This window comes from Oryctolagus cuniculus, chromosome 10 (assembly GCF_964237555.1).
Source record: "Oryctolagus cuniculus chromosome 10, mOryCun1.1, whole genome shotgun sequence".
Classification (NCBI taxonomy): domain Eukaryota; kingdom Metazoa; phylum Chordata; class Mammalia; order Lagomorpha; family Leporidae; genus Oryctolagus; species Oryctolagus cuniculus.
This window is the reverse complement of record NC_091441.1, coordinates 56,252,000-56,267,629: the sequence shown is the minus strand read 5'-3', so window position 1 is coordinate 56,267,629 and position 15,630 is coordinate 56,252,000. Positions and strand designations below refer to the sequence as shown.

The 15,630-nt window shown below is 38.8% G+C and overlaps 1 protein-coding gene across 3 annotated transcripts in view; it reads left to right on the top strand.

Annotated features, from left to right (window-relative positions):
* Positions 1–15,630, top strand: part of GREB1L (GREB1 like retinoic acid receptor coactivator) — a 288,635-nt gene that overhangs the window by 140,011 nt on the left and 132,994 nt on the right. For all 3 annotated transcript variants that reach the window (XM_051852064.2, XM_051852063.2, XM_051852060.2), the window contains exons 3-5: positions 970–1,077; positions 14,503–14,662; positions 14,877–15,074. In XM_051852064.2, coding sequence (XP_051708024.1) covers positions 14,506–14,662; positions 14,877–15,074 — 355 coding nt within the window. In that variant the 5' untranslated portion in view covers positions 970–1,077; positions 14,503–14,505. The remainder of the gene's footprint in view (positions 1–969; positions 1,078–14,502; positions 14,663–14,876; positions 15,075–15,630) is intronic.

Here is a 15,630-nt window from a genome sequence, read left to right as displayed (position 1 = left end):
TTCTGACTGTGAGAGGTAAGGTAAATATTTTTATTCTAAAATCTAAATTTTTTTTCTCTTTCAACCAAGTTGGTAAAAAAGAAAGTAAAATGAAAACAATTTTTAAAGAAAACATAAGTTAATATTACTTCAAATATTTTAGTGCCTTAAATATTCAGATCAAAATCACTACATTGTAAAGAAAATCCTCTTTTGTTTTCTATTTAGACCCAGTAACAAAAAACTAGGAACACTTCCAAATTTTGCATAAAAATCCTTGACAGTTTTTATTTCCCTTTGTGCTTATAACTATGTTTCCCATTATTCCATGTAAAGGTTTCTGTTAACCATAACCTATGTAGAAGAGAGAATAATATGGATACTATAATTATATGCAATTATTATTATTTAGTTTAATATCTTCTAGGAAGACACTATTCAAATGAATAAGAAACTCTTTTTTTGTAGACTTTTTCTTGGAAATTATTAAAGCATTAATTTCAAAAAGTAGAAAAATAGTTTAAATTAATATTATGTTTTACATTTTTATATTTCTCTGAGTAGATAGATTTTGGTAAGTATCATGAATTACAAAACTCTTAAACTCATTAGGTAAATTACCTTTCACTAACTCAATTCCTAAAAATAAAAATAGTTTGTGGGGTTTTAACATTATGGTAACACCTGTCAAAAATGTAGGCTTGACAGATTTATTCTGTTTACATTTGGTAGGGTATATCTTAAGATCAGCATAAGTTATTTTGGGGGTATATATAATTAGGATTGATTATTTTTGGAGTATTTAGGAAGGAAGAATACCTATGAATTTTTTAGTTATGATGTATATGGAATTGTGTAGTAAGACTTTGGTCATTTGTTTCTAATTATGATTTTTGTAGAATTATAAATATTTAATTATTATATTTCAGAATATGATGTACCTGAGAATTAACTTATGTTTTTTATTTTTTATTTCTTGTTTTTTCACAGGTACAGAAAATCTTTAAACAATTAAAATCTAGGCAGCAGGCTTCCTGAAGTGTTGACTGCCCAACTTAACCATGAGCATGATTCAAAAATGTTAATAAATAAACCAAGGTATTGTACACTTCTATATGCCCCCTTCTAAAATTTTTCAAGATCAAATTTGTTTGAATAAGTTATATTTACAATGTAAATAAAGCTACTATAGTTCATCCTTAAACTGATTAAGCAGATATTTTCTATGAATTCTCCTACCCCTTCCTCTTCTCCTTCATCTTTTCTATCCCCCTCCTCAACAAACCTACTCAGCAGTGAGTTTTTCCCCCCATTTAGCCTCTGTATTTTCTGTGTACCTAAAATTAAGGAAATAAGAATTCAGTTTTTCTTCCTCTTTGTTGATTGTCATTTTTACCTTTCAAGCTATCTAATGGGAAAGACTTCTAAATTATCAGCTTCTGCAGAAAAACCTAAACCAATTCTAGTGACATCTGTTCAAAAGTTGTCATATAACACCATCTTGAAAAAAAGTTATAAAAACTTTTTCTATTTTTGGCATTTGTTTTAGAAAATGTAAAAAGTGATAGCACCTTTTTTTTTTTCTTTCCCATATGTAGAAGAAAACAAGTTTGCTTAGAACTGAGGATTTAGGGCTACTGTTTTCAGTAACTCTTGTCTATCAGAGAGGGGGCATAACCCAAGACTGTCTCTCCCCTTTTGGAAGTTACAATGTGCTTAAATAGCCTGGCATTTCCAAGGGAGGCCAAAGATCTTTTCCTCTTTTATGACCTGCTGTATCCTTTTGAGGCCAAAAAGAACAAGAGGGTCATTGCCACTTCAGCCTGGTCCTTGTTTGTGCCTTCATGGTGACCACGCAGATACTGAAGCCCAGTATTGGCTTAACATTTGGGCCTGGAACATCTGGAAAATGGTCAGAGAGGGAGCAGAGGAGGCAGAAGAAAGAGAGAGAACTGTTGCATTTTGTTTCACCAGGTGCTAGGAGGAAGCAACATTAGCCTTTTTGATATGGGAGGCAAATTCTGTGGGCCTTGGAGTGGAGTTAGGCTTCAACAATTGAAGAGGTCAAAGGACAGCTGAGTGGGGTCAGTGGGACACCATGGGGTGTATTTTGTTACTTAGTAAAAGGAGCAGCCTCCTAAAACCTTAAAGGATTCCCTTGAAAATCTGTGTTGTGAAAAGGTTTTATGAGTCTCGTGGTAAAAACTCCTGATTTATCTAAGGAACGCTTGCTTTTGTCTCGTGGAAGGAGAATCCTCACCAAACGTTGATCACTACTGTAAGAGTACAGGCCTGAAAGAACAGTTGGGGTTTGAACTGTATTTTGATTTCCAAAATATTTATCATTTTAATTTTTTTTCTCATTGAAGAATTCTGCACTGTTGAAATATCACCTTTATCTTTAACGAGAGCTCCAAGTGGAAGAGGGTAGAGAGAGGGAAGGGTAAGCACTGAACTGACAAGAATTTTAAAATTCTACAAGCTTTGGGCCCACAAGCAGGATATTATTAGTAAATCTTTTAAAATACTTCGACTTACTAACAGTAAAAAGTCATCTTTGAGCTTATTTTAACTTAGCAAGGTAACAAATGGCACATGACGTGTAATGTTTCTTTTGTTTCCGAGTTGATAGTTGATAGGGGTATCAGTTGATGAATAATCTTAGACCTGGTGTTTCTTCCTGAATGCATTTCTTGTACCACTTGTAGGAGTAAGAAGGAAACCAATGTCAGAGTCAAGAATAGTGAATAAGAAAAGCAATATAATAAGGAATTTCTCTTTGAAGAGAAATGGAAGAGGGAAGAACCTGCTTGGTGCTTCTTTCCACAGCCCGTGACCTCAAGAGACAACTTAAGTTATGTGATTGTGGGTACCTGTGAAAGGTGCTCGCCACTTGGCAGATAGGTAGTGAAAGGGGACTGTCAGAGGAATTTAGCAGGATTTTGATATTTCAATTTGTAATTATATATATGTACATATACGTATAAGGGCACTTTGAAAAATTCATGGGAAATGGTATTAAAAGAAAATTTTATTTCAGTGTGAAAATTTTTTAAATCCATACAGAATTTTTTTCAGAATACTCATTTCCATAAACTTTTTGAGCACCCCTCTTTATCTAGAAAGAAAGCATGTATTATAATACTCTGATGAGAAGGAAAAAATTAATTGTGGGGGAGTGTATCATACACTTTGTTAGGCATTTTCCTTCTAATGTATGTTAAGCATCACAATTATACTTAATGCATTTATTAATTGTGTGCAATTTTAAAGTCATTTTTAATGATTTACTTATGTTAAAGGAACATATACATAAATATAAGGCTTAGCATGCAAAGTACTCTATCTTCTCAAGGTTAAAGCACCTTTCAACAACTAATTTAGAAACCTAAGTGAACTGACTGATAATTGCCTAGAGAAAACCCACAGCTGTTTAAGTAGCATTGAAATTGTGGCAAAACTGACAAATACAATTAGCAATGTTAATAAGATAAGAAGATGGGAAGACAGGGGCAGATGACACAGTGGAAAGATGAAGGGAGCAGGCGTTAACAAGTTTGTGTAGGACCAGAATGCTCACAGTTCCTTTGGATATACAGTGCTTGTTCATTTAAGCTAAGTCTGTCTTTCGCTATTCTCTAAATAACTTCAGAATGTGTTCAGATACATTTGTGCAGCCCCAAATTCCCATCTGATTTTGAAAGGAGCTGGCCATTTGGTAGGAGTACCTAAGAAAACAAACAAAATTTGATGATTCCAACGTATAATTTGACTTGCAATGTTTTTTAAAAAAGTCAATTTAGGTATATATCCATTTTACTATCATGATTGTGAATGGGGATTTCTTTACCTCTCTTTGAACCCTTAAGGTGTTTAGTCATATAAATGTGTTACAAAAGAAACTCTGTTTCTGGATTTAGTCACCCATAGTTACCATAAACAAACTCCCCCCCCACCCCCCCCCCCCAAAAAAAACCCTGAAGAACCTTTAATATGTTGTTATGAATTAGGTTATCTGGTAGGTGTTCATAGCCCATTTTCAAATGACTTCTCAGGAAAATTAAATGGAGAGAAGTAAATAAATTAGATGAGTGTATACAAATAAAATTAGTTATCTATGGCCTTCTCACTGTTTAATGTATCAGATGAAATTTGGAAGATTATTATGATAGTTTCTTTTGAAATCCTGTTCTGTTTGGAAAATTGGTTTTTGCCTCTGGTGTTTTATGTAGATTTCAATGATTGTTGTGATAAATCCCCAGAAGTTTGTTCTCAAACCACAGAGGCTCTGAACTGAGTGTGGCAGCCCTGATGGATGTGGTGAGCCACACTTTGGAAGCATTTCTTGTTATTTAATGTTTTCTGTTCTGGATTATTGACTCTTCTCCCTGTTGAAAAATTGGTCTCTGGTGACATGGTCGAGGTCACACGTTGCCTATTATTGTTTTGCTTCTTTGATCTTACACAGGGATTGCCTGTGGTAATTACACTAGTTCCAAAGAGTCTTGACAAGATGTGTTTATTTTACAGAAGAATTTCTGGCATTTTAGGGAAGAAAGTGAAGATTTCTAGAAGTAATATATAACTAACTCTTTGTTACAAAGGAAAAGTAGCACTATATTTTGTAGTTATGATAACTTTTAATAATTATTATGAAATTAGGTGGCATATTACAGTAATTATTTCTATAGCAGATTAATATGTTGCTTTTCTGTAGGATATTGCTAAAAGTGGTCAATTTTAGCATTAAATTACTAGGGCTATGTTTTTATTTCAGTATCTAAAATATTTTTTGGCTTTACAAACTATCAAAATAGATTCATCCAAATTTAAATGTACAGGATGGTTTTAAAAAGGTTAAAATTTTTGTCTTTTAATCTATTTACATTTCCTAAAGATTTTCAGCAAGGAGGATGAATTAGAAAAATAAAATGATGTTTCAAATGCATGGTTAGCTTTGTGGGTTTTTGGAATGTCCTTGGGGAGAGAGTCCTGTTTAATGTATAATTGGGTAAGCCACACACAAGCTCAATCTATTCCTTTTTTTTTTTTTTACTCAATTCCAGTTCTAAACAAAATATTTGCCTCCCCAAACTCACAATCTAATGAGGGAGTTAGGCAAATACTAGACCAAACTAGCTATCGTTCAAAGGAACCAAAGTCAATTTAAAAGAATAAATGAAATACTCAGAAAGAAAGAAAGAAAGAAAGAAAGAAAGAAAGAAAGAAAGAAAGAAAGAAAGAAAGAAAGAAAAAAGAAAAGAAAAGAAAAGAAGGAAGGAAGGAAGGAGCAGAGATGAGAAAAATCTTTGCATATATGTTTGTTTTAAATTCTGGAGTATAAACCCTACAAGAGCTTGCAAGAAGCTGTTTTGTTTATTTGTCTAGAAGCCACACATTATCACTCTCATCAGTAAATATTTTTAATAGAGAAAGAACATGGAAGAGGTAATATAATAACAAGTAATTTTCTTATATAGAGACAAGGAGTATTGTTGTAGAGGACAATAATGGTCTATTCTATGTACTCATCTTATGGATGAAGCCACTGAACTTGAAAGGGTCAGTGACTTGTTCAAGGTCATATCACTTAGGGACAGAGCCAGACCTCTTAGAATTTAAGAAATCTTCTATTTCCCTGTCATTATGTATACTCTAGAGTTGCACTGTCCAGAGTAATAACTACTAGATTCATGTAGCTATTTAATTAAAAATAAAATTTAAAATGTATTCCTCAGTCAGCTAGCCACGTTAAGTGCCTGACTGTGTCACAAGGCTAGCAGCTTTCATATTGGACTGTACAAATATAGAACATTTCCAAAATTTCAGAAAATTCTGTTGCCAATCATTGCTTTTGGTGCAAAGTTCATCCTATTATTTATATGTGTGATTGTTAACTTTTTTAAGAAATGAATTATATACAGGGTCAAATAGCTTTTGGAATTTTTACATTGGTGGTCATTTGTTCCTAGAACAATGTCCCAGAATCTATTGTAGTATACAACACATACAAGGGAAGGAGTACATTTTATTTTTGTTATTATCCTCAGTGTAGCACAATGCTAGAACAAAAACAAAAGACTGCCATTACTACTAACATTTTGTGCATGCTTATTCTGTGAAAGGTGCAATTCTAAAAATTTTATGTGGATACAATCTGATTTTTTTTTTAATTTATTTATGTATTTATTTGAAAGTCAGAGTTACACAGAGAGAGAAGGAGAGACAGAGAGATCTTCCTTCCCTGGTTCACTCCACAGTTGGCCACAACACCTGGAGCTGTGCCAATCTGAAGCCAGGAGCCAGGTGCTTCTTCCAGGTCTCCCACGTGGGTGCAGGGGCCCAAGGACTTGGGCCGTCTTCTATTGCTTTCCTAGGCCATAGCGGAGAGCTGGATCAGAAATGGAGCAGCCAGGACTCGAACTGGCACCCAAATGGGATGCAGGCACTGCAGGCAGTGGCTTTACTCACTACACCACAGCGCTGGCCCCTGGATACAATCTCATTTAATCTCATGAAAACCTATGAGATTGGTAATGTTATCTCCATTTTACAGATGAAAGTAGCTCACTCAGTATCATACAGGAAGCAGTGGGGACAGAATTTGGGTTAAAATCATCTGATTGCAGAGTCAAACTACTTAACCACTATGATAGGATTTCTATAAATACTGGCAGACGGTGTGGATGATTGTTGAAAGGGTAGAAAGTGAATGGCAAAAATATATAAAGAAAAAGGTAACAAACTAGGGAGTTATACCAAGTTGTTTTTTTAGTACGACTGGTATACAATCAATAAACTGTGCCTTAAAAATATTAATCTCAAATCAAAGATAACTACACACACATTACACAATTGGGACATATCACCTTCAGTCTCACCTTGTTTCTGTTTTAAACAGCATATTTTAGTGGGAAAAGCTGGACTTTTGAGTCTAAATTGAAGGCCTAGTTCCACCATTTGTGAAGTGAATGACCTTGGCTTGCTGCGGAACATAGGTCAATTAGGGTAGTTGCCCTATGGGTCTGCCCCTCATTCTGAATTTATGGTTCCTTGTGCTTTCATTTAACATGTTCCCTGATCCCATGAGCGACATTGTTCTAGACGTTTGGCTAGCTTCATTACACTCTTTGGCAGGAATGCTTGCTAGATGGTGGGTGTTTCATATGGTCTGGGGGAACCACACCATCTCACTGCCTCACATTCAGTGGTGCTGAGCTTGATCAGTGGACTCAGCAGGTAACCCCTGATCTCTCTGTTATAATGTTCCCCACCAACTTTGCATCTAACGGCTTTACTTATCATTGCCAGTATGAGTTTTTCATTAGGGGTTTCTTTTTTTTAAGATTTTATTTATTTATTTGAGAGGTAGAGTTACAGACTGTGAGAGGGAGAAGCAGAGAGAGAGGTCTTCCCTCTGTTGGTTCACTCCCCAGATGGCCGCCATGGCTGGAGCTGCGCCAATCCTAAGCCAGAAGCCAGGTGCTTTTTCCGGGTCTCCCACCTGCATGCAGGGGCCCAAGCACTTGGGCCATCTTCTACCAATTTCCCAGGCCACAGCAGAGAGCTGGATTGGAAGAGGGGCAGCTGGGACTAGAACCAGCGCCCATATGGGTTGCTGGCGCCGCAGGCAGAGGATTAACCTACTGCACCGTGGTGCCGGACCCTCATTAGGGGTTTCAAAGTGGTAATTTTATACTTTTAATTCTTTGCACATTTATTATCTGAAATTCTTCATGAGAAAAATAAAATCCCTCTCCTTAACCAACTACTTGGTTAATTTTAAGTACGAGAGAAGCAGGGGAAATACTGGCTTCTTTCCTTTTCCTCCTAGTAATGTTCAATTGAGTGCTTTGTTTCGATTTTCTGTTAAGAGGAGCTCATGGTTTTTCTCCTTCAATAGCAAACTTAACTTGTAAGTTTTTCTATTTAAATATGCATCGGTCCATTGTATTTATTCTCCTTCATGTTCAGTTTCTCTAATCTTTGGTCCTTAGGAGCACTTCATGTGAATTCCTATAACTTTTTACCTGATTCGTTAGTTCCTTATAATTCGGTGCTTCACCTTTCTATTTTCAAGAGCAAAGGATAAAAGTTTTTTGAGAGAAAGAGGGAGAGAAAAAGGCTTCCATCTGTTGAATCACTCCCCAAATATCCACAATGGCCAAGACTGGCTGGGACTGAAACCTGGAGCTCGGAATTCAATCCAGGTCTCCCACTTGGGTGTAGGATCCCATTACTTTGCCATCACTGCCACTTCCCAGAGCGCACATTAGTGGGAAGCTAGAGTCACTCCATTGTGGAACACGGGCATCTTTTGTATTTTTTTAAGGTTTATTTATTTTCCTTGAAAGGCAGAGTTTAGAGAGACAGGGAAAGGCACAGAGAGATCCTCCATCCACTAGCTCACTCCCCAAAGGCTGCAACTGCTGAGGGCTGTGCCAAGCCAAAGCCAGGAGCCAGGAGCCAGGAGCTTTATTGAGGTCTCCTACGTTGAGTGGCAGGGGCCCAAGCAGGTAGACCATCTTCTGCTGCTTCCCCGGGCGCATTAGGCGGGAGCTGGATCAGGAGTGGAGCAGCCCAGGGACTTGATGCTTAATCCACTGCACCAAAACAGCAGCTCATAGACACAGGCATCTTAACCAGTATCCCAACCGCTCGGCTGAACACTCGCCCCACAACTGAGAGGTTATGAAAGCATTAGCAGGCACCTACCCATATTTCTCAAGTTACTCTTTTCTTCATTCCTTCAGTCCCCCTTCCTAAAATCAGCAGAGACAGAACTGCCTGTTGTACCTTAAACCCCTTCCTCCATCTTTCTTTCTGTGAAAAAAGGGAATAGGCTAAAGAAGAAAAGTCCCAGACACAATGTCATGGAGGTTTGTAGCTGATCCTATCTGCATTGCAAGCAGTTAATTAGTGGTACAGAAACAAATCATATTCTTTACTGTCCCACTTCTTCAACAGCTTAAAAGTGTCTATTGGTATTTCCAAAGTCTGTAGTGCTATCATAAAACATTTAATACTGTTTGTCCTTTCATAATTTTATAATAAAAATATGAAAAATAGGCCGGCGCCGTGGCTCAATAGGCTAATCCTCCACCTTGCGGCGCCGGCACACCGGGTTCTAGTCCCGGTTGGGGCGCCGGATTCTGTCCCGGTTGCCCCTCTTCCAGGCCAGCTCTCTGCTATGGCCAGGGAGTGCAGTGGAGCATGGCCCAGGTGCTTGGGCCCTGCACCCCATGGGAGACCAGGAAAAGCACCTGGATCCTGGCTCCTGCCATCGGATCAGTGCGGTGCGCCGGCTGCAGCGGCCGCCATTGGAGGGTGAACCAACGGCAAAGGAAGACCTTTCTCTCTCTGTCTCTCTCTCTCACTGTCCACTCTGCCTGTCAAAAATAAAAAAAAATATGAAAAATAAACATAATACAGTGTCATAAACTTGATGTCAAATTCTTAAAATATCTAAGTTTATGATGGAAATCACAAGTATGCTTTCTTGTTGCATTTGATTTATAATTCTATGAAAAATATTTTTCCATTTCTTCCTAAAGTCAAATTTATTTACACTTTTAGTCAGATGTTGAACTATTTCTAGTCTTTGGGGTTCTTTGAAATTCAAAGGAAAACAGGGCTGGTAGTCTAACAGGATAATGCCAATAATTTCAATGACCCTAAATATTTCGGCACATGGTATTTAGAATATATTACCCTAAAAAGACTATGAACTCCACCCAGCACTGAACTGTCAAGGGCAGAACTCCATAGTCAGCACTAAAGAAGTCTGCGGTCAGTTCTATAATCCTTTACATTATCATTATCGTTTTTTTAATTGCCCAGTTGTTTTTATTTGGAATAGAGCCAAGTGCTACCTTTTACTCTACCAAGTCTGAACAGGAAATGAGTACTTCTTGTCTTCAGCTGAGTATTTCTACTGCTTTTGTAGGATTATGTATATTTCCTAAGATGATAAATCTCTATTCCCACTTTATGTTGATTTAATATTTTTATTCAGTGCAATGTTTACTTACCCTGTGCCTATGTATCTGTCTTATTACTCCTTAAACTATCAGAAGAAGAGATTGAGATTATGTGATTCTCCATGTGTCATTGGGACTTCTTTATCCAACTAAAAAGACATCTTGTAGAATGTAGCTTTTTAAGACTTTCAATTGGGGCCGGCACCGTGGCTCACTTGGTTAATCCTCCGCCTGCGGCACCAGCATCCCATATGGGCGTCGGGTTCTAGTCCCGGTTGCTCCTCTTCCAGCTCTTCCAGTCCAGCTCTCTGCTGTGGCCCGGGAGTGCAGTGGAGGATGGCCCAAGTGCTTGGGCCCTGCACCTGCATGGGAGACCAGGAGGAAGCACCTGGCTCCTGGCTTCGGACTGGCACAGCACGCCGGCCATAGCGGCCATTTGGGGGGTGAACCAACGGAAGAAGACCTTTCTGTCTGTCTCTCTCTGCTTGTCAAAATAAAAAAAAGAATTAAAAAAAAAGACTTTCAATGATAAAAAAAGACTTTCAATGATAAAAGAAAGATAATCTGTTAGGGTGGTGGTAGGTTAAGAAGAGGCAGGATTTCCAGGCGTTTGGTGCTCTGGAAAAAGAGTAAAGTCTATCTTTGAAGTTCTCTTGTTCACTGATAACTCTGTGTTAGTTCCTGGTAGCTCTCTTCCTTAACAAAGAAGAAATGGCTATTTGTTTGTTTGTTTGTTTTTAAGATGTATCTATTTAGTTGAAAGTAAGAGTTACAGAGAGAGAGGGAGAGACAGATCTTCCATCTGCTAGATGGCCACAATGGCTACTACTAAGCCAGACTGAAGCCAAGAGCTAAGAGCTCCCTCCAGGTCACCCACATGGGTGGCAGGGGCCAAAACACTTGGGCCATCTTCTTCTGCTTTTCCCAGGCCATTAGCAGGGGGCTGGTTTGGAAGTGGAGGACCTAGGACATGAACAGGTGCCTGTATGGGACGTCAGCATCTCATGTAGCTACGCCACACACTGTCCCCAGCTATTAGACTTTGAGTTCGAGATATAAACTAGTGGCACAGCATTTTTCTTTTCCAGTTCCCACTCTATTTTAATGACTTTTGGAGCTACTGTAAAATCACTTGTCTTTGATCTTTAGAAAATGTAAATGTTTATAATTGTACTGGTGAGGAGTCTTAAGAGCTTGGCTAAAACATGGTATTTCAAGGAATTTTCATTTTGACAAACGGTTGATTTTCTTCTGTTTACAACTCTTAATTAAATGTGTATTTCAGGTATATATTTTTTAAAAGAAAGGAATCTAGTACTTTAAATCCATGACATTTAGTTTTTTGTTTCCTATTACAAGAAAGGGTGGTAAAATAGGAATAGGATTCTGATTTCCTCAAAATCTTATGAACCTCTAGTAAAGCTGTGACAAACCCAGCCACAGTGATTGAAATCATTGTAGACTACTCGAGGCTTCCAGGAATCATATGAGATGCCTTTTTGCTGTATAAAGGCAGCTCAGGGGCACTAAAATCTCCTGTGGAGCCCCTGTGTGTCACTCTGGGGGAATTGAGAGCATGGCTGTGATGTGCCATCTGTCGCCTTCTCTGCTAATGAGTTGGCTCACTGGATCATGGCTCCCTTTCCCTACGAACCCACTCAGGTCCCCTGTCAACAAGTGCTCCAGGGACTTCCTTTCCAGAGTCTATCAGAGTTGGCTTTCCCAGTTGAAATTTAATACCTGTCCCTCTCCTTGGTGGGAGAAGTGAGACTGAAGTCTATGAAAATTGCCTACCTTGAAATGAGATTTACCCAAGTGGAGCTTGTACAGTAGGGGTGCAGGACTATTCACCAGTGGGTAAGTGTTGAGTACTGACTCCATCTCTTACTAGATGAGTGATGTTAGAAACCATGAAACAGGATGGTGCACGGGGAGAGGGGACTTTGCTTTCTCTGTTGAGAGTATGGGTTAAAGCCCAGCCTCACTGGGATGGAGTTTCTTATGATGTTCTTATGATGAAGATTGCAGTTGGGTTCCATAACTAACGATTGCTGACAGTTGGCAAGCTGAGTATTTGTGATTCTTACGTGTTGTTTCTGCAACCTTTGGCTTGTTTGTGTTTCTTTGAAAAAAATATTTATTTATTTGAAAGACAGAGAGAGAGAGAGAGAGAGGGACCTTCCATCTGCTGGTTCACTCCCTAAATGACTGCATTAGCTGGGGTTGGGCCAGGCTGAGGCCCAGAAGCCAGGAAATCCATCCAGGCCTCCTAAGTGGGTGGCAGGAACTCAAGTACTTGAGCCGTCATCTGCTGCTTCCTAGGCACATTAACAGAGAACTGAATCAGAAGACTAGTAGCTGGGACTTGAACTTGCATTCTAATATGGGATATAGGCATCCCAAGTGGTGGCTTTACCTGCTGTACTACAGTCCCTGTTTTTGTTTCCTAATCTTTGAAGTGGAAATAAATCATACCTACTTCAGAATACTGGGCATTAGATAACTTTTATGAAGTACACTACCTAGCCTAGTAGTTTTCAAACTTTTAGTCTCAGAATCCCTTTATACCCTTAAAAATTATGGAGGAAACCCCCACCATTGAGTTTTTGTTTATGCAGATTATATTTATTAGAAATTGAAACTAAGAAGTTTAAAAAATATTAATTAAAACTAACAATAATAAGACACTATATAATAAAATAAATAATGTATTTTCTGGGGCCGGTGCTGTGGTGTAGTGAGTAAAGCCACTGCCTGCAGTGCTGGTGTCCCATATGGGCACTGGTTTTAGTCCCGGCTGCTCCACTTCTGATCCAGCTCTCTGCTGATGCACCTGGGAAAGCAGCAGAAGATGGCCCAACTAATTAGCCTCTGAACTCATGTAGCAGACCTGGAAGAAGCTCCTGCCTCTTGGCTTCGTATCAGCCCAGCTTTGGCCACTGCGGCCATCTGGGAGTGAACCAGCAGATGGAAGACTTTCTCTCTCTCTCTCTCTCTGCTTCTGCCTCTTTGTAACTCTGCCTTTCAAATAAATAAATAAATCTTTTTTAAAAAGGTATTTTGCCAAAGTTAGTGTGTTGAATAGCCTACACATTTTGCAGATTCTGAAAAATTCTAGGCACAGAGTGACTGAAAAATAAATAATATCTTAGTAATGGTTTGAAAATAGCTTTGAACTCATAGATCTCTGAAAGGATCTTGCAGCCAGCCCCTAGGCCGTACTTAGAGAATCATTGATCTAACAAGTAGTTAGCACTGAAAAAACTGTACATTATTGCTATACATGGAAATTTTTGTAACTAGCAAGTACTATATAGTACAAATATTACTGGCAAAAAGTGAAGGTCAGTGCTTCAAAAGAGAAACAATAGTTTTCAAATAAATACTAATAATATGTGGTATTTAATAAGTGAATTATTTGAGTTCAAAAGGCTAAACTTTTACTTTCAAAAGTATGTTAAATATAGTCATAAAGTTTTCACACACACATACCCAACTAGGAGAGTCTTTTTGTCTTTGTTTTTTCCTGTAGAGTAATAGAGCTTACTAGACAGAGCAGTACTTAGATATTTACTCTGAAATCACAAATACAACTGAGAGGGAGTGTCAGTAGCCTGCCATTTTTTCTTTAAGATTAATTTTTTGAAAGGCAGAGTTACAGAGAGGCAGAGAGAGAGAGAGAGAGAGAGAGAGAGAGAAAGAGAGGTCTTCCATCTGCTGGCTCACTCCCCAGGTGGCCATAACAGCTGGAGCTGCATTGATCCGAAGCCAGAAGCCAGGAGCTTCCTCTGAGTCTCCCACGAGGGTGCAGGGGACCAAGGACTTGGGCCATCTTCCACTGCTTTCCCAGGCCACAGCAGAGAGCTGGATTGGAAGTGGAGCAGCCAGGACCCGAACCAGTGCCCATACGTGATTCTGGCACTGTAGGCTGCAGCTTTACCCATTATGCCACAGCACCAGCCCTACCTACCGTTTTTAAGGAGGAGGCATAGTACCCTTGTTAATCAGGTTGTGCTTCGTGATTGACAAGACAGAGAGAGAGAGAGGTCTTCCATTCCCTGATTCATTCCCCAGATGGCTGGGGTTGGGCTAGGGCAAGCCAGGAGTCAGGATCTTCATTGTGGTCAACCACATGGGTACATAGGTCCAAGCACTTGGGCTGTCCTCCACTGCTTTACCACACACATTAGCAGGGAGCTGGCTTGGAAGCAGAGCAGCCAGGACTTGAACCGTCAGCCATGTGGCATCCTAGTACTGCAGACGATGGCTTAACCCACCTGCACCAGCACTGGTCCAACAGAGCTTTTTGACATGGGTTTGGACTATCAAAAAAAAAATAAATAAAAAAGCACAAGTGAACAAGTGATATGTTAATTTATATAAGTAATCTTAATAAAAAATGTGTATTTCATATAGTTCATAATGCAACAAGACACATGCATATACTTTATATTAGCTGTGCATGTACTTTGCAGACATACAACCTCTAATTATACTGATTTTCTCCTTTGTTCCCCTTTTGCTTTGGGATGGACTGATGTAGACCATGGGGAATTCATATGCTGGGCAACTGAAATCTGCTCGATTTGAGGAAGCGCTGCACAACTCCATAGAAGCCTCCCTCAGATGTAGTAGTGTGGTACCACAGCCAATTTTTTCCCAGCTATACTTGGACCCTGACCAGCATCCTTTCTCCTCTGCAGGTAAGTTTCTCAGTCACATGTATTTCTAGACCCATTCTAAAAGAACTGAGGATTCCAAAGCGTGGGACCTCTGAGAATAATTGGCTAAATAATGTTTAAAATAATGCTAGTTTCTGTTTCCTCATATTTGTCTTTTAGAACTATGACTTTTTCTTATTATATTTCCAATAAGCATCTTTTGATGGAATTTGCCCTGATTTATGTGCCTACCTAGATGTGAAACCCAAAGTGGAGGATCTGGATAAAGATTTGGTACACCGCTACACCCAAAATGGAAGCCTGGATTTCTCTAACAATCTAGCAGTCAATGAGATGGAAGATGACGAAGATGATGAAGAAATGTCAGATTCAAACAGCCCACCCATCCCCTACTCACAGAAGCCTGCCCCGGAAGGATCTTGCACTACAGACGGTGGGTTTCGGTTTTGTTTTTCCTGATTTTTTTCCCTCTTACATTGTCTGTTGAATTTCCAATCATTCCATGGCTGGAAACTGGTAATTATGGACAGGAATGAAGAGTGATTATGTTCTCACTCCCATTGTCTCCTATGACTGACTTCACAGCAGGCGTGTACAAGAAAGGCAAGTATTTTATAGATGAAGAGAATGAGATTCACAGTTCAATGACTTCTCTGAGATAATCTGTGGCAAAGCCAAGTCCAGACACAGGTCAAGGCTTTTCTAGAACTCCATGTACTTCCCCCAAGAATGACTTTCTTAGCAACCTTTCCAGTGTTCTCTTTTCCTGCTCCTTTCTATTCTACCCTCCAAACACTAACAGAGATATAAGATGTTCTATAGATACCATTATTTTGAATGCTCATTCAGGATAGAGGCAAAATTTAAATATTTTATAAACAATGTAAATGTAAAAATTTATAGAGGACAAAAATGTAAATATTTATATAATATCATTTGTCATCCTTCTGTCCCACCAAGGCTTTATTTAACCATATTTTTAATAAGAA